At 40.7% G+C, this 26,546-nt stretch overlaps 1 protein-coding gene across 1 annotated transcript in view; it reads left to right on the forward strand.

Moving 5' to 3' along the window:
* LOC128692894 (vigilin) overlaps positions 1–26,546 on the forward strand; it is a gene marked incomplete at its 3' end in the record, with an annotated part of 135,212 nt that overhangs the window by 58,156 nt on the left and 50,510 nt on the right. Inside the window, 1 exon segment of the mRNA XM_070092184.1 lies at positions 15,237–15,382. Within this exon segment, the coding sequence (XP_069948285.1) occupies positions 15,237–15,382 (146 nt within the window).

Below are 26,546 nucleotides of genomic sequence, written 5' to 3' on the forward strand. Positions count from 1 at the left end.
TAGGTTTAAAAATGTAGTGTTAGAGTGTTCAGCAGAAGTTTGTGGTTACAGGAAAGTGGGTGCGGGAGGGAAGACGAGCGATTGGTGGAATGATGATGTAAAGAGAGTAGTAAGGGAGAAAAAGTTAGCATATGAGAAGTTTTTACAAAGTAGAAGTGATGCAAGGAGGGAAGAGTATATGGAGAAAAAGAGAGAGGTTAAGAGAGTGGTGAAGCAATGTAAAAAGAGAGCAAATGAGAGAGTGGGTGAGATGTTATCAACAAATTTTGTTGGAAAATAAGAAAAAGTTTTGGAGTGAGATTAACAAGTTAAGGAAGCCTATAGAACGAATGGATTTGTCAGTTAAAAATAGGAGAGGAGAGTTATTAAATGGAGAGTTAGAGGTATTGGGAAGATGGAGGGAATATTTTGAGGAATTGTTAAATGTTGAAGATAGGGAAGCTGTGATTTCGTGTATAGGGCAAGGAGGAATAACATCTTGTAGGAGTGAGGAAGAGCCAATTGTGAGTGTGGGGGATGTTCGTGAGGCAGTAGGTAAAATGAAAGGGGGTAAGGCAGCCGGGATTGATGGGATAAAGATAGAAATGTTAAAAGCAGGTGGGGATATAGTTTTGGAGTGGTTGGTGCAATTATTTAATAAATGTATGGAAGAGGGTAAGGTACCTAGGGATTGGCAGAGAGCATGCATAGTTCCTTTGTATAAAGGCAAAGGGGACAAAAGAGAGTGCAAAAACTATAGGGGGATAAGTCTGTTGAGTATACCTGGTAAAGTGTATGGTAGAGTTATTATTGAAAGAATTAAGAGTAAGACGGAGAATAGGATTGCAGATGAACAAGGAGGCTTTAGGAAAGGTAGGGGGTGTGTGGACCAGGTGTTTACAGTGAAACATATAAGTGAACAGTATTTAGATAAGACTAAAGAGGTCTTTGTGGCATTTATGGATTTGGAAAAGGCGTATGACAGGGTGGATAGGGGGCAATGTGGCAGATGTTGCAGGTGTATGGTGTAGGAGGTAGGCTACTGAAAGCAGTGAAGAGTTTTTACGAGGATAATGAGGCTCAAGTTAGAGTATGTAGGAAAGAGGGAAATTATTTCCCAGTAAAAGTAGGCCTTAGACAAGGATGTGTGATGTCACCGTGGTTGTTTAATATATTTATAGATGGGGTTGTAAGAGAAGTAAATGCGAGGGTCTTGGCAAGAGGCGTGGAGTTAAAAGATAAAGTATCACACATAAAGTGGGAGTTGTCACAGTTGCTCTTTGCTGATGACACTGCTCTTGGGAGATTCTGAAAAGAAGTTGCAGAGATTGGTGGATGAATTTGGTAGGGTGTGCAAAAGAAGAAAATTAAAAGTGAATACAGGAAAGAGTAAGGTTATGAGGATAACAAAAAGATTAGGTGATGAAAGATTGGATATGAGATTGGAGGGAGAGAGTATGGAGGAGGTGAATGTATTCAGATATTTGGGAGTGGACGTGTCAGCGGATGGGTCTATGAAAGATGAGGTGAATCATAGAATTGATGAGGGGAAAAGGGTGAGTGGTGCACTTAGGAGTCTGTGGAGACAAAGAACTTTGTCCTTGGAGGCAAAGAGGGGAATGTATGAGAGTATAGTTTTACCAACGCTCTTATATGGGTGTGAAGCATGGGTGATGAATGTTGCAGCGAGGAGAAGGCTGGAGGCAGTGGAGATGTCATGTCTGAGGGCAATGTGTGGTGTGAATATAATGCAGTGAATTCATAGTTTGGAAGTTAGGAGGAGGTGCGGGATTACCAAAACTGTTGTCCAGAGGGCTGAGGAAGGGTTGTTGAGGTGGTTCGGACATGTAGAGAGAATGGAATGAAACTGAGTGACTTCAAGAGTGTATCAGTCTGTAGTGGAAGGAAGGCGGGGTAGGGGTCGGCCTAGGAAAGGTTGGAGGGAGGGGGTAAAGGAGGTTTTGTGTGCGAGGGGCTTGGACTTCCAGCAGGCATGCGTGAGCGTGTTTGATAGGAGTGAATGGAGACAAATGGTTTTTAATACTTGATGTGCTGTTGGAGTGTGAGCAAAGTAACATTTATGAAGGGGTTCAGGGAAACCGGCAGGCCAGACTTGAGTCCTGGAGATGGGAAGTACAGTGCCTGCACTCTGAAGGAGGGGTGTTAATGTTGCAGTTTAAAAACTGTAGTGTAAAGCACCCTTCTGGCAAGTCAGTGATGGAGTGAATGATGGTGAAAGTTTTTCTTTTTCGGGCCACCCTGCCTTGGTGGGAATCGGCCAGTGTGATAATAATAAAAAAAAATTTTCATTATCTATGATTTTTTCAGAATTATATCATAAACATGCTGCAAAACATATAAACATGATAAATACATCCCACAGTAGAATAAATTAACTTAAATATGAGATGTTTTTCCAGTCATCTTGTCAGAATAATGGAAAGAATAATGTTTTCTCTAGTATAGCACCAAAGAAAGTGTGTACACAATAGTATAACTGGAGGTAGCTGTAGAAAATTATTCCTTTTGTATGCCTTCACTCAGAGCATCATTCCTGCTAAGAATGGTGAGTGTAGTTCTTTATTTATTCTACTGTACCAACGTGGAGACAACTTGTACACAATGTAAGGTGTTTGTTTTATGGTATAAGCTTCACAGACATGGAAATGAATGTGTATCAATCGTAACCAGAATTTTGTCTGCTTGTTTACCATACACTGCATCTCTGTCCTCTCTCATTTACTCTCTCTCTCGTTTATTCATTTTATCTCATTTACTCACCTCTCACCCTACATTAACACTGAGATATTTTAAGGTAAGTAATGAGTGTACTACTGTATATGCATTTTATATCTACAGCACCTTAAATGTATAATATGTGTGTGTGGAGTGGCCATACCTACCACACCTGACCTCTTACAGTAAATACTACTCACCCCTCACCCTACATTAAGTGAGGAGAGGCTGTACAGCCTCTCCTCACTTAGCGACATACTCGTTTACTGATGATTTGGACTTACGACTGGCTCTCTGACTAGGATGCATACCTAACTAATGTATATTAGAGCTGATTTCCTGTAGTGTGTGTATTACAGTATACAATACACTATTGTATAAACATTTAAAAATATAGCAAATGTTATAAATTTTGCAAAAGTGACATTAAAACAATGTCAAGGATGGCTGACACAAACTCACTATCATTATAGTATGCTACTCACTTAGCGGCAAATTCGTTTACCGACGTAGTCTTAGGAGCAGAACTCCGTCGTTAAGTAAGGAGATGCTGTATATAATTGTGGTGTAGCATATCAAACAAATAAGCAGTACAGTGGACCCCCGCTTTACGATCAGCTCCCAATGCGACCAATTATGTAAGTGTATTTATGTAAGTGCGTTTGTACGTGTATGTTTGGGGGTCTGAAATGGACTAATCTACTTCACAATATTCCTTATGGGAACAAATTCGTTCAGTACTGGCACCTGAACATACTTCTGGAATGAAATAATATCGTAATCCGGGGGTCCACTGTACAGTGGACCCCCGCATAACGATTACCTCTGAATGTGACCAATTATGTAAGTGTATTTATGTAAGTGCGTTTGTACGTGTATGTTTGGGGGTCTGAAATGGACTAATCTACTTCACAATATTTCTTATGGGAACAAATTCGGTCAGTACTGGCACCTGAACGTACTTCTGGAGTGAAAAAATATCGTTAACCGGGGGTCCACTGTATTTCATTGTGCTCCATTAATGTTTTTCTGTTTTATGTTTTTGCATCCTCAGCATCATCATGCCTAAAATATAAGGATAAGATTTATATATCCTCTTCTTTCCTTTATTTACATGTTCAGGGTTTTACTAAGACAAAACTGGATATTGTAATCAAATCACATACCAGGTGGGGCTTGAACCTGTGGCAGTTAACTCCTAAAACTCACATGTTAGTGTGTTAACCACAGGTTCAGCTGGCTTTAACCCTTTCAGGGTCCAAGGCCCAAATCTGGAGTCACGCACCAGTGTCCAAGAATTTTCAAAAAAAAAAAATTATTTTTTCTTATGAAATCGTAGAGAATCTTTTTGTGAAGGTAATAAAACAAAAAGTATGAAATTTGGTGGAAAATTGACGAAATTATGCTCTTGCGAATTTTGATGTGTCAGCGATATTTACGAATCGGCGATTTTGCCGACTTTGACTCCCATTTTAGGCCAATTACATTATTCCAATCAACCAAATTCTTAGCTATTTCACTAGTATTACTTCTATTCTATCGATTGAGCACAAGAAATCGCCAAGTCAACTGTTTCAACTACAAAATAAAGTGATCGGAAATTGTTAATTTGGCCAATTTAATACAAAGTTCAAAATATTCCAATTTCAAAATAGGGTCCAGAATAAACAATGTAGGCATTCCTGGCACTAAACTAACATTTCCTCTGTTCATTAGTTATGTTTTGAGGCTTTACAAATAAATTCCATTTTTATTTTTTATTCACATAATGAATTTTTATTCACACCAAAAAATAGAAGATTTACTGTTATGCAATACTGTAATAATTGTATAAATATCATCACCATATTTGTGAATGTATATTAGACCCACCAGCTGACGTGTATTAGACGTGTGAGGTCGTTTGTTTACTCTTGAATATCGGCAAAAATTTAACATTTCCGCTACTTTGAGCTCAGTTTCAAGCCATTTCCAGTGCTAAAACCAATCAAAATCATCTCTATTTCTGTAATATGTCTTCCATTCTATCAAATGAGACCAAGAAATCGCAAATACAACTATAAAAAACATACGAAAAAACACTGCAAAGTTGCTGTTTTAATCGAAAAATCATGATTTCAGTTTTTTTCTCTCATACACAGTGTGCTGCAGGATCTGTTTTATGTGGTGCACACATACCACATAGATGTATTCTCTCATATCTAGGCCCAAATGTACCACTCACAGTTTATCAGAGTGAGCTGAGCTCATGGCGTAGATCTACGGTTTGGACACTCACCGTAAAGCCGTAGATCTACGGGACGGACCCTGAAAGGGTTAATAGGATTCATCGAACTAGGCATATTTCTATACACCATAGGGAGGTTAGCATGGACCTTTTGAAAGCCATCATGATGGTGGCTTTGAAATGACCTGAGTTAATGCATGCCACAGCCATGCTGGTGTGAAATTTGTGTGTAAAAACATGCATTTGTGGTCACATGGGGCCCATGCTAACCTCCCTATGGTGTATGGAAATAAAACTAGTTAGATGAATCCTGTTATAGCTAGCTGGCCCAGTTGTTAACACACTTGCTCACGAGTTTTAGGACTTTCCTGCCATGGATTTGAGTCCCGCCTGTTCTGTGATTTGTTTGCATTTGTGGTATGATTTCATGAGTCTGAATAGTGTAATTTACCTACAGTACTATATGTACAGTGTGCATCTGTTTAGTTGTTAAACTCATATTTTGTGATACTATATGAATAAGTTACAGGTTGTGAGCATACATGTACTGATTCTGTCTGAGGGACCACCAGAATTTGTGATTTATATTCTCTGCATCACTGTTTATATAATCTGGGTTGAAATGAGAGGAAACTGGCTGTAATCAGCCAGTTTTTTTTTTTTTAATTTTTTTTACGATGAAGCATCAGACAAGTGTGCGGCACCTGGGTATCTTTATTTGAAGATGTTTTGTCAACCAGTGGCTTTATCAGTTTAATACAGAGATGATTGCAAGGGCAGTAGAAGGCTAAAGTGTGAACACTAGCTTCTGTGCTGAGGGACTGATTGTCTTATCTTCCACTGTCTTCTGTATATAGTTGTATAAGGCTAAGGGACTTATTACCTCATTCTCTACTGTCTGTACGTATCATCTCTGTATTGGATTAATAAACCCACTAGTTGGTAAAATATCTTTGAGTAAGATAACCAGGTATTGTGTGTGTGTCAGACATGTCAACTTGGCATTGTCAAAACCAAAATTGTTTTATTAGAAGAAACAAATCATAGTAGTTTTGTGAGTTATTAAAAAATTTTTTATTGTAAATTGATACAGTAAGCAATTAGTCTCTTCAGTTTGGGTCTTGGACTTTAGTATAACATAATTTGTAAAAAGTTGTTAGTTTTACATATTAGTTAATATTTTAATCCCTTTCGGGGTGGGTCCCGTTGTACTACAGCTTTGAAGTCCAAGTCTGTCCAGTTGTTCTATGTGATGAGCTCAGCTCTCTCAGATAAGCTGTGATTTGTAAATTTGGCCTAGATATGAGAGAATAGGTTTATGCATAAGTGTGCACCATATAAAAAAAAATTCTTCAGCATGCAGTGCATAATGAGAAAAAAAATAGCTACTGTGTTTTTGGTTTAAAATGGCAAATTTACGGTGTATTTCCTTAGGGTTTTTATGGTTGTATTCTCAGTTTCTTTGTCTCATTTGATAGAATGGAAGATATATTACTGAAATAGAGATTATTTTTATTCGTTTTGGTACTGAAAGTAGTTTGAAATTAAGCTCAAAGTAGCAGAAATGTTTGATTTTTGCTGATATTTCAGAGTACCTAGGTAGTAGGTTGGTAAACAGCAACCGGCCATGGAGGTACTCCCGTCCTGCCAAATGAGTGTAAAACGAAAGCCTGTAATTGTTTTACATGAAGGTAGGATTCCTAGTGTCTTTTGTCTGTCTCATAAGCATGCAAGATTTCAGGTATGTCTTGCTACTTCTACTTACACTTTGGTCACACTACACATACATGTACAAACATATATATACACACCCCTTTGGGTTTTCTTCTATTTTCTTTCTAGTTCTTGTTCTTGTTTATTTCCTCTTACTTCCATGGGGAAGTGGAACAGAATTCTTCCTCCCTAAACCATGCATGTTGTAAGAGGCGACTAAAATGCCGGGAGCAAGGGGCTGGTAACCCCTTCTCCTGTATAAATTACTAAATTTAAAAAGAGAAACTTTCGTTTTTCTTTTTGGGCCACCCCGCCTCGGTGGGATATGGCCGGTTTGTTGAAAGAAAGAAAAGATTTCAGAGTAATGATAATAATAAGTTTATTTCTTTGTAAAGGTTACAATGTGTAATTACAATTTTGATTTGTTACATACAAAGATAGCCTCTATCATGAGGCCAGAACGTTGTGTAGCTTTAAAAATAGGTTGGATAAATACATGAGTGGATGTGGGTGGGTGTGAGTTGGACCTGATAGCTTGTGCTACCAGGTCGGTTGCCATGTTCCTCCCTTAAGTCAATGTGACCTGACCTGACTGGGTTGGGTGCATTGGCTTAAGCCGGTAGGAGACTTGGACCTGCCTCGCATGGGCCAGTAGGCCTGCTGCAGTGTTCCTTCGTTCTTATGTTCTTATGCCGAGGCATTTTGGGCAAACTAATCCTAATACATAGTAACTAATTAAAACTAGATAAGAGAATAGTACATAGTAATTATACTTAAAACTAAACATGAAATAGTGGTTAGCTGTTTTACAATCTTATTAGGACTAATAAATCTTATGTATACTTAGTACAAAATCTGATTTACAAGGAATGGTGCAGGTGGTAATATTTTATGGAATGGCAGAATTAATAGCCAGGTGGTCTCATGATAAAACTAGTCAGTAGATGTTTGGTTGATTTGGTTAATATTGTGAGATAAGATGATTTTTTAGCAGAGTCCTAAATTTATAAGCTGTCTGGGGATCCTTGACTTGTTCCGGTAGTGAGTTCTAGATCTTCGGGCCTTTTATGTGCATAGAGTTCTTGCATAGTGAGAGTCTTACTCGAGGGATGTTGAAAAGTGCCTTATGCCTTGTATTGTGACTGTGCATTCTGTTGTAACTGTCGAGGAGTAGTTTTAGGGGAGGGTTTACAGTGGAGTTTAAAGTTCTGTATATGTAGTAGGCACAATAATAAGAGTGTATGTCTTGTATATTTAGCAAGTCGAGTCTTTTGAAAAGTGGTGGGGTGTGCTGTCTAGCACAGGAGCTGGTTATCACCCGCACAGCAGCTTTTTGTTGGATTATTAAGGGTCTAAGGTGGCAGTGGTTGAGCCCCAGGCACAGATACCATAGGTGAGGTAAGGATATATTAGAGAGTGGTACAGGGTAAGGAGAGTCATTTGTGGTACATAGTAGCGTATCTTGGAAACGATTCCTACTGATTTGGAAATTTTCTTGGCTATGTGATGGGTATAGGACTGAAATTTAAGATTGCAGTCAAGAAGACTAGAAATTTGCCCTCCGTGTGTCTTGATATAAGGGAACCATTTAACAGTATGTTGAATATTTGAGGCTATGTTGCCAAACAGCATGAAGTATGTTTTGTCTGTGTTGAGAGAGAGTTTGTTGGTCATCATCCAAACATATATCTTTAGCAGTTCATTGTTTACAGTGTTTTCAAGCACAGCTGGGTCTGAATGGGAGTAGACATATGTTGTGTCATCTGCGAATAGAACTGGTGTAAGGAGTTGGGATGCATTGGGGAGATCATTGATGTAGATGAGAAAGAGGAGTGGGCCTAGGACACTACCTTAGGGTACTCCTACAGCTACAGGAGATTTAAATACCTTACCACCCTTTATATACAAAAAAAGCTTCACAAGTGCTGTTACCAATCATTGCAACACTCTTTAACAAATCCATCGAATCCTCTACCTTCCCTACAGTTCACAAAATAGTGAGGGTCACGCTGATACATGAAGGAGGAGATCAAGCAGACTTGCATAACTATAGGCCAATATCCATCTTACACCCCTGTCAGTTTGGGTTCAGGCCTAATAAAAATATGAATGATGCTATTATACACATACTAACACAAATATACACTGCACTCGAGAAAAAAGAAGTCCCATTGGGGATCTTCATTGATTTATGTAAAGCTTTTGATACAGTTGACCATGATTTGCTGTACATAAAATTGTCCCACTATGGTATAAGAGGGCACTCCCTCAACTACCTAAAGTCATACCTTAGCAACAGAAACCAATATATGTACACAAATGGAGCAAACTCTTCCACACAGCCAATTACAGTTGGTGTCCCACAGGGAAGTGTCCATGGCCCTCTTCTCTTTCTCATTTACATAAACGACCTACCAAATGCATCACAACTACTCAAACCCACACTGTTTGCAGATGACACTACATAAGTCTTCTCTCACCCAAGCCCAGTCATACTAGCTAATACTGTAAATACCGAATTACAGAAAATATCTTCCTGGATGATGATTAACAAACTTACTCTCAATATTGACAAAACCTACTACATTCAATTTGAGAACAGAACTACAGATGTTCCTCTTAACATAATGATAAATGGATCACCTAACAAAGCTAACAGAGGGAAAATTCTTAGGAATCCACCTTGATAATAGTCTCAAATTTCAAACACATGTACAACAAATTTCTAAGAAAATCTCCAAGACCGTAGGCATACTGTTGAAGATACTGTACTATGTTCCACAGTCAGCCCTCCTGGCCCTATATCACTCACTCATTTACCCCTATCTCACCTATGGAATTTGTGCATGGGGCTCAACGACATCATCATCATCTAAGACCATTAATTACCCAACAAAAGGCTGCAGTCAGAATGATAACAAATTCCCACTACAGGCAGCATACTCCACCAATATTCAGAACTCTAAACTTATTCACCATACAAAACATCCATACTTATTGTTGTGCCTACTACATTCATAGAACACTTAACTTAGATATAAACCCTCCCCTCAAACTTCTCTTTACCAACCTCAACAGAACACATGACCATAACACAAAGTGTGACTTTGCAGGTTATTTGTGTGTCGTTCCAGTCACGGTATTGTGCCTTTTTTTTGTTATTTATGGTGGTAGAGGGTGGTAGTGGTTGTGATGGTGGTAGAGGGTGGTAGTGGATGTGATGGTGGGAGAGGGTGATAGTGATGGTGATAGTGGTTGTGATGGTGGGAGAGGGTGGTAGTGGTTGTGATGGTGGTAGAGGGTGGAAGTGGTTGTGATGGTGGTAGTGATGGTGGTAGAGGGTGGTAATGGTTGTGATGGTGGCAATGGTTGTGATGGTGGTAGAGGGTGGTAGTGGTTGTGATGGTGGTAGAGGGTGGTTGTGATGGTGATGGAGGGTGGTAGTGATGGTGATGGAGGGTGGTAGTGATGGTGGTAAAGGATGGTAGTGATTGTGGTAGAGGGTGGTAGTGATGGTGGTAGAGGGTGGTAGTGGTTGTGAGGGTGGTAGTGATGGTGGTATTGTTTGTGATGGTGGTAGAGGGTAGTAGTGATGATGCTAGAGGGTGGTAGTGATGGGGTAGAGGGTGGTAGTGATGGTGGTAGAGGATGGTAGTGATGGTGGTAGAGGGTAGAGCTGCAAAACCTTCATCTGGAGCAGCAACAGACTACAGCTAAGGAAATTGCTACTGAGGAGGAGGAAGAGAGAGGGGAGAATGTGCCTTCTTCAGTGATTAACCCTTTCAGGGTCCAAGGCCCAAATCTGGAGTCATGCACCAGTGTCCAAGAATTTTCAAAAAAAACATTTGTTATTTTTTCTTATGAAATCGTAGAGAATCTTTTTGTGAAGGTAATAAAACAAAAAGTACGAAATTTGGTGGAAAATTGACGAAATTATGCTCTCGCGAATTTTGATGTGTCAGCGATATTTACGAATCGGCGATTTTGCCGACTTTGACTCCCATTTTAGGCCAATTACATTATTCCAGTCAACCAAATTCTTAGCTATTTCACTAGTATTACTTCTATTCTATCGATTGAGCACAAGAAATCGCCAAGTCAACTGTTTCAACTACAAAATAAAGTGATCGGAAATTGTTAATTTGGCCAATTTAACACAAAGTTCAAAATATTCCAATTTCAAAATAGGGTCCAGAATGAACAATGTAGGCATTCCTGGCACTAAACTAACATTTCCTCTGTTCATTAGTTATGTTTTGAGGCTTTACAAATAAATTCCATTTTGATTTTTTATTCACATAATGAATTTTTATTCACACCAAAAAATAGAAGATTTACTGTTATGCAATACTGTAATAATTGTATAAATATCATCACCATATTTGTGAATGCATATTAGACCCACCAGCTGGTGTGTATTAGACGGGTGAGGTCGTTTGTTTACTCTTGAATATCGGCAAAAATTTAACATTTCTGCTACTTTGAGCTCAGTTTCAAGCCATTTCCAGTGCTAAAACCAATCAAAATCATCTCTATTTCTGTAATATGTCTTCCATTCTATCAAATGAGACCAAGAAATCGCAAATACAACTATAAAAAACATACGAAAAAATACTGCAAAGTTGCTGTTTTAATCGAAAAATCATGATTTCTTTTTTTTCTCTCATTATACACAGTGTGCTGCAGGATCTGTTTTATGTGGTGCACACATACCACATAGATGTATTCTCTCATATCTAGGCCCAAATGTACCACTCACAGTTTATCAGAGTGAGCTGAGCTCATGGCGTAGATCTACGGTTTGGACCCTGAACGTAAAGCCGTAGATCTACGGGACGGACCCTGAAAGGGTTAAGAACAAGTGTGCAAATTGGAGTGAGTTACAGGGGTAAAGTGACACTCAAGCCTCTCTCCTCCTCCTTGTCTTCCATAAGCCAAGAAGAGTCTTCAATAAAGATATGTAATATTGATTTAATTGTTCATGTACAGGTACCATCCGACTTACAACCGAGTTCGGTTCCGAGAAACCGGTCGTAAGTCGAAATGGACGTAAGTCGAACTTAACTACTGAATATCAACCTCACATTTTTGTAATGACTTTATTTTATTGTTTTATTTTGGTAATTCATTTTTTACTTTACTTTTTATGCTGTTAGTACTGTATTTTATACTGTAAGGTTTAGGACAAACACTGTATACAACACAAACAGTTGTTTAATTCCCAGAAATTTGGCATAGAAAACAAAGTCGTAAGTCGAATGGTCGTATGTCGAGCAGGTTGTAAGTCGGATGGTAGGTGTATTTATTTTATTTAGTTCTCATTGTTTTGTGTATGTAAAACTATAGTTAATCTTTAACAAAATTATTTTTGTGATTATTTTTGGGTGTCTGGAACAAATTAATTTTTTTTTTTTTAACAAGTCGGCCGTCTCCCACCGAGGCAGGGTGACCCAAAAAAGAAAGAAAATCCCCAAAAAGAAAATACTTTCATCATCATTCAACACTTTCATCTCACACATAATCACTGTTTTTGCAGAGGTGCTCAGAACACAACAGTTTAGAAGCATATACGTATAAAGATACACAACATATCCCTCCAAACTGCTAATATCCCGAAACCCCTCCTTTAGAGTGCAGGCATTGTACTTCCCATTTCCAGGACTCAAGTCCGGCTATATAAAAATAGCCGGTTTCCCTGAATCCCTTCACTAAATATTACCCTGCTCACACTCCAACAGATCGTCAGGTCCCAAATACCATTTAATTAATTAATTAATTAAATTCTTGTGAGAAATATTATTTCAGTTTTCGGCCACTTTGGTTTTAGGCAAAGCTTCTGGAACGGATTGCAGCCGGTAACCGAGGGTCCACTGTATATCTTCCATTCTATCAAATGAGACCAAGAAACAGCGAATATAACTGCAAAAGCCACACAAAAATACATGGCAGATAGTCGGTGTTTTAACCCTTTCAGGATCTGTCCCGTAGATCTACGGCTTTACGTTCAGGGTCCAAACCATAGATCTACGTCATGAGCTCAGCTCACTCTGATAAACTGTGAGTGGTACATTTGGGCCTAGATATGAGAGAATACATCTGTGTGGTATGTGTGCACCACATAAAGCAGATCCTGCAGCACACTGTGTATAATGAGAAAAAAAACTGAAATCATGTTTTTTCGATTAAAACAGCGACTTTGCAGTGTTTTTTCGTATGTTTTTTATAGTTGTATTTGCGATTTCTTGGTCTCATTTGATAGAATGGAAGACATATTACAGAAATAGAGATGATTTTGATTGGTTTTAGCACTAGAAATGGCTTGAAACTGAGCTCAAAGTAGCAGAAATGTTAAATTTTTGCCGATATTCAAGAGTAAACAAACGACCTCACCCGTCTAATACACACCAGCTGGTGGGTCTAATATGCATTCACAAATATGGTGATGATATTTATACAATTATTACAGTATTGCATAACAGTAAATCTTCTATTTTTTGGTGTGAATAAAAATTCATTATGTGAATAAAAAATCAAAATGGAATTTATTTGTAAAGCCTCAAAACATAACTAATGAACAGAGGAAATGTTAGTTTAGTTCCAGGAATACCTACATTGTTTATTCTGGACCCTATTTTGAAATTGGAATATTTTGAACTTTGTGTTAAATTGGCCAAATTAACAATTTCCGGTCACTTTAATTTGTAGTTGAAACAGTTGACTTGGCGATTTCTTGTGCTCAATCGATAGAATAGAAGTAATACTAGTGAAATAGCTAAGAATTTGGTTGACTGGAATAATGTAATTGGCCTAAAATGGGAGTCAAAGTCGGCAAAATCGCCGATTCGTAAATATCGCTGACACATCAAAATTCGCGAGAGCATAATTTCGTCAATTTTCCATCAAATTTCGTACTTTTTGTTTTATTACCTTCACAAAAAGATTCTCTACCATTTCATAAGAAAAAATAAAAAAAAAATTTTTTGAAAATTCTTGGACACTGGGGCACCACTTCAGGTTTTGGCCTTGGACTCTGAAGGGGTTAATCCAAAAACACAGTCTGATTATTTTTCCTATTATGCATTGCATGCTGCAGGATTTGTTTTATATGGTGCACACTTACTACATAGATGAATTCTCTCGTATCTAGGCCCAAATTTACCACTCACAGCTTACCTTAGTGAGCTGAGCTCATGATGCAGAACTACGACTTGGACCCTCAGTGGGTAATGACTCTTTCTCTAAAACTATTGTATGAATAAGCAGTGATTACAAATTTACAATAAGGCTTCACTTATGTTGTGCATATTTTAGTATTTACAAAGATTTGATACAAAATTGTTCAGTGTTGATAACAGTTTCTCTACTGATTACTAGGATTAGGGTTGTCTTAACCCCTTGACTGTCGCAACCCCAAATCCTGAGGTGTCTCCACGTGTCGCAAAATTTCCGAAAAAAAAAAAAATTCTTATGAAATGATAGAGAATCTTTTCTCGGTTGTAATGACACAAAAATTGATGGAAAACTGACAGAATTACGCTCTCGCGAAGTTAGTGACCTCGGCGATATTTACGAATCTGCAATTTCGCCCAATTTGAGCCCTATTTTCGGCTAATTCCATTGTTCCAGTCGACCAAACTCATAGCTATTTCTTTAGAACTCCATTTTTTCTATCAATTGAGTACAAGAAGCTGCCCATTTACCAATTTCAACTACCCAGTAGCATGGTCAGAAATTTGCAATTTGGCCAATTTCACGAAAATTAAAAGTGACAATTTCAAAATAGGGTCCAGAATGAGCAATGCAAACATTCCTGGCTCTAAAATAACATTTTCTTTGTTCATCAGTTATGTCTCCAGGCCCCTCTGATATTATTCTTGCTTTCTGTTTTGAATTTTTATTCAAACAAAAAATAGAAGATTTACTGTTATGCAGACTACTGCAATATTGTAATAATTGTATAAATAATGTCAACCCATTCATGACTGCATATTAGAATGGCTAGTTGGACATTTATTGGAAAATGAAATCATTTGTTTACTTTTGAACATTGGCAAAAATTGAACATTTCCCCTACTTTGAGCTCCATTTCAAGGTTCTTTCATAGTAAAACCAATCAAAATTGCCTCTATTTCTTTAATATGTTTAATATTCTATCAAATGAGACCAAGAAAACGAGAATACAATCATAAATACTACATGAAAATAGACCACAAAGTCGGCATTTTAATTAAAAAAAATGGTCAGGGTTTTTTTTTTCTCATTATGCACTGGGTGCTGCAGGATTTTTTTTATATGGTGCACACTGACCACACAGACCCTTACTCTCACATGTGGGCCTACCAGCTTTCTCCTGCTTGATTTGAAGCCGCTAGAATTTATGAGTATATATACGTCAAACACAGTGGCTCGTAAGACGTATATATATGACCGAAACAGTCAAAGGGTTAATTGTCACTATATTGCTTTAACTTTTTTGTTGTTGTTGTAGTACTAAGAGTATGATAATAGTAAAGTGTAACCTTTGCATTAGAGTAATATTTATAGTTGCAGTCAGTTATAAGTATAAACTACTTGTCTACAGGTACATGTAGAGTTTCAAGGCCAGCAGGGAAGCATTAAGCTGGAAGGACCCCCAGAGGAAGTTGTAGCAGCCATAGAGAAGCTTGAATTCATGATAGCAGAGCTCCAGAGAAAACTGTGCTTTGATCAGATCACCGTCAATCCAATGTAAGATGTGTGGAAAATATTGACAAGATTTTTAAATGTATCTGATAAATTTTTTAATTCAGAGCCTCATTTTTCGTTAACCCTTTCAGGGTTTCCGACATACTAGTACGGCTTACGCGCCAGGGTTATTGACGTACTAGTATGCATAAATTCTAGCACCTTCAAATTGAGCAGGAGTGAGCTGATAAGTGTACATGTGATAGAATGGGTCTGTGTGGTAAGTGTGTGCAGTAGGAAAAAAATCTGTGCACCCACATTGCATTGTTGGAGTGGTAATTCAGTGCACCTTTGCAACTAAGCCAAGCTAAGGAATACCTCACTCTCCAGCAGTCTGATTGGTGGGGACAGGTAGTAAGGGGGGGTGGGAGGCAGTACGGGTAGAAGGGAAGTTGGCTGGCTGGCTAATTGGCTGGCTAATTGGTTGGCTAATTGGCTTGCTGGCTGGCTAATTGGCTGGCTGGCTAATTGGCTGGTTGGCTAATTAGCTGGTTGGCTAATTGGCTGGTTGGCTAATTGGCTGGTTGGCTGGCTAATTGGCTGGCTGGATGGCTAATTGGCTTGCTGGCTGGCTGGCTAATTGGCTGGCTTGCTAATTGGCTGGTTGGTTAATTGGCTGGTTGGCTAATTGGCTGGTTGGCTAATTGGCTGGTTGGCTAATTGGCTGGTTGGCTAATTGGCTGGTTGGCTAATTGGCTGGTTGGCTAATAGGCTGGCTGGCTAATTGGCTGGCTGGCTGGCTAATTAGCTGGCTGGCTAATTGGCTGGCTGGTTAATTGGCTGGCTGGCTGGCTAATTGGCTGGTTGGCTAATTGGCTGGTTGGCTAATTGGCTGGTTGGCTAATTGGCTGGTTGGCTAATTGGCTGGTTGGCTAATAGGCTGGCTGGCTAATTGGCTGGCCGACCGACCGACTGAGTTGGATGGGTATGGGATTTTTGTACCTACAGGCAAGCTCCACCTTACAATGCTTTGCTTCATTGTTTCACTAATACATTGGTTTTCAGTTATACTTATTCTTCATTTATTCATACCTCCAACAAGAAATATATTCACCACTCACTATGAACTGAGGATGAAAATATTTTAAGGTAAGTAATTTTTTTTTTTTTTAGTATTAACACACTGGCTGACTCCCACCAAGGCAGGGTGGACCGAAAAAGAAAAATTTTCACCATCATTCACTCCATCACTGTCTTGCCAGAAGGGTGCTTTACACTACAGTTTTTAAACTGCAACATTAACACCCCTCCTTCAGAGTGCAGGCACTGTACTTCCCATCTCCAGGACTCAAGTCTGGCCTGCCAGTTTCCCTGAATCCCTTCATAAATGTTACTTTGCTCACACTCCAACACCACGTCAAATATTAAAAACCATTTGTCTCCATTCACTCCTATCAAACACGCTCACGCATACCTGCTGGAAGTCCAAGCCCCTCACACACAAAACCTCCTTTACCCCCTCCCTCCAACCTTTCCTAGGCCGACCCCTACCCCACCTTCCTTCCACTACAGACTGATACACTCCTGAAGTCATTCTGTTTCGCTCCATTCTCTCTACATGTCCGAACCACCTCAACAACCCTTCCTCAGCCCTCTGGACAACAGTTTTGGTAATCCCGCACCTCCTCCTAACTTCCAAATTACGAATTCTCTGCATTATATTCACACCACACATTGCCCTCAGACATGACATCTCCACTGCCTCCAGCCTTCTCCTCGCTGCAACATTCATCACCCATGCTTCACACCCATATAAGAGCGTTGGTAAAACTATGCTCTCATACATTCCCCTCTTTGCCTCCAAGGACAAAGTTCTTGGTCTCCACAGACTCCTAAGTGCACTGTTCACCCTTTTCCCCTCATCAGTTCTATGATTCACCTCATCTTTCATAGACCCATCCGCTGACATGTCCACTCCCAAATATCAGAATACATTCACCTCCTCCATACTCTCTCCCTCGAATCTGATATCCAATCTTTCATCACCTAATCTTTTTGTTATCCTCATAACCTTACTCTTTCCTGTATTCACTTTTAATTTTCTTCTTTTGCATACCCTACCAAATTCATCCACCAACCTCTGCAACCTCTCTTCAGAATCTCCAAAGAGCAACAGTGACAACTCCCACTTTGTGTGATTCTTTATCTTTTAACTCCACGCCTCTTGCCAAGACCCTCGCATTTACTTCTCTTACAACCCCTTCTATAAATATACATGTATTAAACAACCACGGTGACATCACGCATCCTTGTCTAAGGCCTACTTTTACTGGGAAATAATCTCCCTCTTTCCTACATACTCTAACTTGAGCCTCACTATCCTCGTAAAAACTCTTCACTGCTTTCAGTAACCTACTTCCTACACCATACACCTGCAACATCTGCCACATTGCCCCCTATCCACCCTGTCATATGCCTTTTCCAAATCCATAATTGCCACAAAGACCTCTTTAGCCTTATCTAAATACTGTTCACTTATATGTTTCACTGTAAACACCTGGTCCACACACCCCCTACCTTTCCTAAAGCCTCGTTGTTCATCTGCTATCCTATTCTCCGTCTTACTCTTAATTCTTTCAATAATAACTCTACCATACACTTTACCAGGTATACTCAACAGATTTATCCACCTATAATTTTTGCACTCTCTTTTGTCTCCTTTGCCTTTATACAAAGGAACTATGCATGCTCTCTGCCAATCCCTAGGTACCTTACCCTTTTCCATACATTTATTAAATAATTGCACCAACCACTCCAAAACTATATCCCCACCTGTTTTTAACATTTCTATCTTTATCCCATCAATCCCGGCTGCCTTACCCCCTTTCATTTTACCTACTGCCTCATGAATTTCCCCCACACTCACAACTGGCTCTTCCTCACTCCTACAAGATGTTATTCCTCCTTGCCCTATACACGAAATCACAGCTTCCCTATCTTCATCATTTAAAAATTCTTCAAAATATTCCTTCCTTCTTCCCAATACCTCTAACTCTCCATTTAATAACTCTCCTCTCCTATTTTTAACTGACAAATCCATTTGTTCTCTAGGCTTCCTTAACTTGTTAATCTCACTCCAAAACTTTTTCTTATTTTCAACAAAATTTGTTGATAACATCTCACCCACTCTCTCATTTGCTCTCTTTTTACATTGCTTCACCACTCTCTTAACCTCTCTCTTTTTCTCCATATTCTCCATATTATTATTATTATTATTATTATTATTATTATTATTATAAACACTAAACCCACAAGGGTCGTGAATTGCTATATATAGAGTAAAGGCATACGAAAAGAATATTTTTCTACAGGTATTCCCCAGTTTGACTAGAGAAAACGTAATTCTTCTGACACTACCTTCACAGATGCTTTGTAAACAAATCTCATATTTACATCAGTTTTTATTCTGTGAGTGTATGTATCATGTTTATATGTTATGTAATGGGTTTCATATATAATTTGAGGAAAATATCATAGATGGATTAATGAAAATGCTTATATTAATGTAAAATAAGACATTTAGTGTGCCCAAGAGTGATTATTATTACATAGTATTGGCGTCATGAGTAGAGAGACTCTTAGCGATTTTAATGTGTACCTGCACACCAGCACAATGTATAAGTATATTTAGATATAGGTACACATAAGTATAATTATCGGAGTACATATAAAATACGCAGTAACTTTAAAACACTAGAAATTTTGGAAAGTTTCCTGACACAATAGATGTGGTCACGGAGAATGTAAACAAACCGGGTGGGGGTGCCGTATTTGAAAGACCACTTGCCGTATAGCAAATTTTGGTCATAATTTGACATTGCCGTATTAGCGGAATGCCCTAAGGCGAAACGCCGTAAAGCGGGGCCCTACTGTACTCAAATAGTCACAAACACACTGACAGGTGAACATTTTCACCTGCCTTGGTCACATACCATTGTCTAGAAATATATACAAAGTATTTATAGGTCCCAGCAATGTTTTAGACATGCTGGAGTATATATGAAACTCCTTGAGGCACGGTGTAAGATGAGTGTCACTCCACATAAACATGTCTGTCTGTCTGTCTAGCAAATGTATTATAAAATAGATTTATTGAAATAAAAGGTGATATGAAAAGTACCTGGCAAACCCCCTCCAAAATTTTGGGCTCTTGGAAACTGTCTGGAAATAGAGAGTTAACTTCAATAAACCAGATGAACCTCACATACAGATTATAGACAGGGTCAACAAATTTAATGTCTTCTTCTCTACTATAGGATCAAAGCTAGCCAGTCAAATTCCCAGCTTAAATACCCAGCCAAACAAGTACCTCACTGGCAACTACCCAAATACAGTGGACCCCCGCCTTATGATGGCATCGCGTTACGTTAAATCCGCCATACAATACATTTGAAGGCAAAAATTTTGCCTCGCCTCATGCTAAAAAAACTCGCCTCATGCAATTTGTCGAGACAGGTCCCGGACGAATCACGTATATATTACGTGTGTGTGTGTGTGTGTGTGTGTGTGTGTGTGTGTGTGTGTGTGTGTGTGTGTGTGTGTGTGTGTGTGTGTGTGTGTGTGTGTGTGTGTGCGCGCGTGCGCGCGTGTGTGCGCGCGCGTGCGTGTGTGCGTGCGCGTGCGTGTGTGTGTGTGTGTGTGTGTGTGTGTGTGTACTCACCTATTTGTACTCGCCTATTTGTGGTTGCAGGGGTCGAGTCATAGCTCCTGGCCCTGCCTCTTCACTGATCGCTACTAGGTCCTCTCTCTCCCTGCTCCATGAGCTTTATCATACCTCGCCTTAAAACTATGTATGGTTCCCGCCTCCACTACGTCACTTTCTAGGCTATTCCACGGCTTGACTACTCTATGACTGAAGAAATACTTCCTAACATCCCTTTGATTCATGAGTCTTCAACTTCCAATTGTGACCTCTTGTGTCTGTGTCCCATCTCTGGAACATCCTGTCTTTGTCCACCTTGTCTATTCCGCGCAGTATTTTATATGTCGTTATCATGTCTCCCCTGACGCTCCTTGCCTCCAGTGTCGTCAGGCCGATTTCCCTCAATCTTTCTTCGTAGGACAATCCCCGTAGCTCTGGGACTAGTCTTGTTGCAAACCTTTGCACTTTCTCTAATTTCTTGACGTGCTTGACTAGGTGCGGATTCCAAACCGGTGCTGCATACTCCAGTATGGGCCTGACGTAAATGGTATACAGAGTCTTCAACGAATCCTTACTGAGGTATCGGAACGCTATCCGTAGGTTTGCCAGGCGCCCGTATGCTGCAGCAGTTATCTGATTGATGTGCGCCTCGGGAGATATGCTTGGTGTTATACTCACCCCAGATCTTTTTCCTTGAGTGAGGTTTGCAGACTTTGGCCGTCTAAACTATATTGTGTCTGCGGTCTTCTTTGCCCTTCCCCAATCTTCATGACTTTGCATTTGGCAGGGTTAAACTCAAGGAGCCAGTTGCTGGACCAGGCTTGTAGCCTGTCCAGGTCTCATTGTAGTCCTGCCTGATCCTCATCCGATTTGATTCTTCTCATTAACTTCACATCGTCCGCAAACAAGGACACTTCTGAGTCTATCCCTTCCGTTATGTCATTCACATATACCAAGAACAGCACAGGTCCTAGGACTGACCCCTGTGGGACCCCGCTTGTCACAGGCGCCCACTCTGACACCTCGTCACGTACCATGACTCGTTGTTGCCTCCCTGTCAGGTATTCTCTGATCCATTGCAGTGCCTTTCCTGTTATGTGTGCCTGATCCTCTAGCTTTTGCAGTAACCTCTTGTGAGGAACTGTGTCGAAGGCCTTCTTGCAGTCCAAAAAAATGCAGTCGATCCACCCCTCTCTCTCTTGTCTTACTTCTGTCACCTTGTCATAAAACTCTAGTAGGTTTGTGACACAGGATTTTCCCTCCCTGAAACCATGCTGGTTGTCAATTATACACTTGTTTCTTTCCAGGTGCTCCACCACTCTCCTCCTGATGATCTTCTCCATGACCTTGCATACTATACACGTTAGTGATACAGGTCTGTAGTTTAGTGCCTCATGTCTGTCTCCCTTTTTAAAAATTGGGACTACATTTGCCATCTTCCATACCTCAGGGAGTTGCCCAGTTTCAAATGATGTGTTGAAGATCTTTGTTAATGGTACATACAATATCTCTGCTCCCTCTTTAAGGACCCACGGAGAGATGTTGTCTGGTCCCACCGCCTTTGAGGTGTCAAGTTCGCATAGCAGCTTCTTCACCTCCTCCTTGGTTATATGTACGTCATCCAGCACTTGCTGGTGCACCCCCCTGCTCTGATTTCCTGGAGTCCTACTGGTTTCCACTGTAAATACTTCTTTAAATCTTGTGTTGAGCTCCTGACATACCTCCCGGTCGTTTCTTGTGAATTCCCCATCACCCTTCCTCAGTCTGATTACCTGGTCCTTGACTGTTGTTTTCCTCCTGATGTGGCTGTACAACAGCTTCGGGTCAGTCTTGACTTTCGATGCTATGTCATTTTCGTATTGCCGCTGAGCCTCCCTTCTTATCTGTGCATATTCGTTTCTGGCTCTTCGGCTAATCTCTTTATTTTCCTGAATTCTCTGTCTTCTGTACCTTTTCCATTCTCTAGTACACCTAGTTTTTGCCTCCCTACACCTTTGGGTGAACCAAGGACTCGTTCTGTTCTTCCCATTATTTCTGTTTCCCTTGGGAATAAACATCTCCTCTGCCTCCTTGCATTTTGTTGCCACATAGTCCATCAATTCTTGGACTGGTTTTCCTGTCAGTTCCCTCTCCCACTGAATGTCTTGAAAGAAGTTCCTCAAGCCTGAGTAGTTCCCCCTTTTGTAGTTTGGTTTTTCCCACCCTATTCCTGCTGCTCTCTCCACTTGGAGCTCAACTATGTAGTCGAAGCACAGAACCACATGATCACTAGCTCCCAGGGGCCTTTCATACATGATATCCTCGATGTCAGAACTACTCAAGGTGAATACAAGGTCCAGTCTTGCTGGTTCATCCTCTCCTCTCTCTCTGGTAGTGTCTCTAACATGTTGATGCATGAGGTTTTCCAGTACCACATCCATCATCTTGGCTCTCCATGTTTCGGGACCCCCATGGGGCTCCAGGTTTTCCCAGTCAATCTCCTTGTGATTGAAATCACCCATAACTAGTAACTTTGCTCACCCCATGTGTGCTCTCCTGGCCACCTCGGCTAGTGTGTCGACCATTGCTCTGTTGCTCTCATCGTATTCTTCTCTTGGCCTCCTGCAGTTCTGTGGTGGGTTGTACATTACTGTAATTATCACCTTATGTCCCTCAGACTGGATTGTTCCTACTAAGTAGTCCCTTTCGCCTGTGCCATCCATTCCTTCCATTTTCTCAAACTCCCACTGGTTTTTAATGAGCAGTGCAACTCCTCCTCCCCCTCTCCTCCCTCTGTCTTTCCTGAGGATTTGATATCCGGATGGAAAGATTGAATCTGTTATTATTCTGGTGAGTTTTGTTTCTGTGAGTGCTATTATGTCTGGGGATGTCTCCTTGATTCTTTCATGCCACTCCTCATACTTATTTGTTATTCCATCTGCATTTGTATACCACACCTTGAACTTCTTTTCTAAGATTGTGGTCTGGGAGGTGTATTGGGGTTGGGGAAGTGCGAGACCTGATAAGGAACTATGGGTAGTTGCTGTGGTGGTGGAGTTTGTAATGCAGTGGGTGGGGGCATTGGATGTGGCATGGGTGTTTTGGTTTAGAGTGTTTGGTTGCACTGGGGTTGACCTGGTTGGGAGGCTTCTATAGGAAGTTGTGAGGGAGGCTGTATTTGATCTTCCTGTGTCTGGGATCTCCTGTCTGTCTTCTCCATCCTCTCTCTTTCCTCCTTTCGCCTTTGTACCATCTCTCTCTGTTTCTGCCTTTCTGCTTGTGTTCTGTCGCGGTCGAGATACACCTTCCTGTATGCCGGCATGTCCCTTAATCGTGCTTTCTCCTGCAGGATCCTGTTCTGAGTCGATTCTGCCTTGAAGGTCACTTTCACTGGCCGGGTTCTTTTTTTTACAAACCCCCCTATTCTCCGAAAATTTTCCAGCTGGGTCATGTCGTCTTCTCCTATTGCTTTCATGATGCTTTCAATTGCTTTTTTTTTTCCTTGTTTTCTTGCTTCATATGTTTCCCCTTCAACTTCCTGGAGCCCATACACAAAGACTGACCTCACCCTTTCATTCTCCCACTGCATATCCCTGTGTATCCCCTCATTCAATTTGATTTCCTCCATTTCAGCTTTCCTTTCTTCAGTTTCACTAGCTAATGTACTTGGGCTCAGTGGCCTGTCATTTTCCCTTCTCGGCTTTCCCTGGGCTCTGCTGTGGTCTGTTAGGGCCTCCACATATAGCTTAGCTCTTTCATTTACTACAGTCTCCACTGATTGAGCTTCTACATGCAGTTTTGCTCCTTCTTTCCCTACAGTCCCCTTATTTGTGGCTGAGGTAGCAGTCTCTGTTGTCAATCCCAAAATGTTCTTTATTTCTTTAGGCTGTTTCAGATTTTTCAGTTCCTCTTCTAAACTCTGTATCCTGGCCTCTGCTGCTTTGACTTGCACCTCCCACTTCCTGCTTTCCATGTCTATCCTCTCTTCCATTCTCATGCTAAGTTCTTCTAGTTTCTTTTCCCATTCATGTTCCCTTTTTGTGAGCTCTGCTGCCCAATCTTCCTTTGCAGTTTCCTCCTCCTGTCCCTTGGTTTTTCTTGTTGCTCTCTGGCAACCCATTTTTGTTTTATCCTGATTGCCTCAGAGTGGGAAACCTATGTAATTCTGTATGTTAGGTTAGTATTGTGTATGTTAGAGTGTGGGGGCGGGGAGGTAGTGGAGGAACTGTGGCTATGTGGGAAGGAGGGAGAAGCAAGTGGGTGAGTGGGAAAGGGAGAGGGGGAAGGAGGGAGAGGTGGGGAGGGGGAGGGTGAAAGAGGGAGGGGAGGGATCAGGTGAAGGAGTGAGATGTCGGTGGGGGAGGGGGGGAGTGTATGTGTGAGTCTGGCAATGTGTGTGTGTGTGTGTGTGTGTGTGTATGTTGTGTGTGTGTGTGTGTGTTGCGTGTGTGTTGCGTGTGTGTGTGTTGCGTGTGTGTTGTGTGTGTGTGTGTGTGTGTGTGTGTGTGTGTGTGTTGTGTGTGTGTGTGTGTGTGTGTGTGTGTGTGTGTGTGTGTGTGTTGTGTGTGTGTTTTGTGTGTGTGTGTGTGTGTGTGTGTGTGTGTGTGTGTGTGTGTGTGTGTGTGTGTGTGTAAGTGTGTATTCGTGTGTATTGAGGAGGTATGAGGGGTAGATACTGTTAATACATACCAGTAATTCTGGGTTGTAAAAAGTGGAAATTGCTACTAGGGTCTAAAGCTTCTATGAGTGTCTGCCCTTGTGTGTGTATGTGAGAGAGGGATGGTTAGGGGGGGGGGTAGATGGTGTGGTTTAAAGATCCGTTATACCTCTCTGTTCCAACTGTCTTTCCTAGAAATGCTACTCTCTCCACTTATTGCCCTTTCTGGATTTAAGTATCAATTATTGCTGGTTATTATCCTATTCCTTGTTCACGTTGAGAGAGGACTTCCTAGCTTCCTAAGTATTCTTACTACTAATAACTACTGTAATAGCTTGCAGGAGTGAGTGACCAGTATCTAACAGCGATGCAAGGCCAGAACAAGCCTGCAACATGCAAACCACAAAATATGTGAGTGATACTTGCGCTGGCAACGGTCGTGACAGTTGCCAGATGCTGATGACGAAGTCGTCGTATGTAGTCCTTAAATCCCTATTTTGGAGATCCTTCACCCGTGGTGATTGTAGCCACATGTGCTCATACATCCCTCGTTCCTCACGCGATTTCACTTTTCACTTATGATAGTATACACTTCACATTATATGCACTTCACTTTATATGTATAATGGCACACAATTTGTTGTGACGTCACTGCTTAAGCAGGCCTACTGCTGCCACCTTCCCTTGTTATATATTTTATTTTTCCTTTCCCCTTATTGCTTATTAACTTTTTCACTCTCACTGTATGGTGCCCCGCATTTCACTTGTTAGCCAAACGCTGATAATTCTTGAACAGCCGCTTCCACACTCACTTTGATATTTGTATGTTTGAATCTGTGTGGCAACAGCGCCTATAGACCCACAACGGCTTGGCGCTTTGAAATATTGATAATTTCAGCTTCCTCTTGACTATTTTTAACTAATAACTTTAGTTATCACTCGTATTATTGTTCACTGACGATGTCACTACCACTGATTACTGCTAGCATTTACTGCACGCCTTAAAAAACACTAGGGTTCTCGGAGCCTTGTCACCCACGTCTGCACCCCACGGACCCATGCGTGTGTGTGTGTGTGTGTGTGTGTGTGTGTGTGTGTGTGTGTGTGTGTGTGTGTGTGTGTGTGTGTGTGTGTTGCCTGTCTGTGTGTGTATGTGTTACCTGTCCATGTGTGTGAGTGTTGCCTGTCTATGTACTCACCTATTTGTGGTTGCAGGGGTCGAGTCTTAGCTCCTGGCCCTGCCTCTTCACTGATTGCTACTGGGTCCTCTCTCTCCCTACTCCATGAGCTTTATCAAACCTCGTCTTAAAACTATGTATGGTTCCTGCCTCCACTACGTCACTTTCTAGGCTATTCCACTGCCTGACAACTCTATGACTGAAGAAATACTTCCTAACATCCCTTTGACTGCGTTGAGCCTGGGCATATGTTTATGATTAGAACGCACTGTGCCACACACATCTGTCTTGTTCACTCGCATGAAATCACTGAGTAATGGGCTTGTGTACCAGTTATCGGTATATAATGTATGCCCCTTACCAAGATAAGGTGCCATCATGTTTCTCACTATGTCACCTGAGATACCCAATAACATCTTGGTATCTTTCAATGTTTTACTACCCGTGTATACAACAACATCCAACACCAGGCCACTGTCACAATCACAGAGTACAAACAGTTTTATACCAAAGCGTTTCCTCTTGCTCGGTATATACTGCTTGAATGACAGTCTACCTTTGAACAAAATTAAAGACTCGTCAATTAAAAGATTCTTGAATGGATAAAAGTATATGCTGAACTTTTGCTTGAGATACATGAAAACATTTCTAATCTTGTATAACCTGTCACTTCTGTCAGGCCTGGTTTTGTCAGAGAAGTGCAACATACGT

Source organism: Cherax quadricarinatus, chromosome 38 (assembly GCF_038502225.1).
Source record: "Cherax quadricarinatus isolate ZL_2023a chromosome 38, ASM3850222v1, whole genome shotgun sequence".
NCBI classification, from domain to species: domain Eukaryota; kingdom Metazoa; phylum Arthropoda; class Malacostraca; order Decapoda; family Parastacidae; genus Cherax; species Cherax quadricarinatus.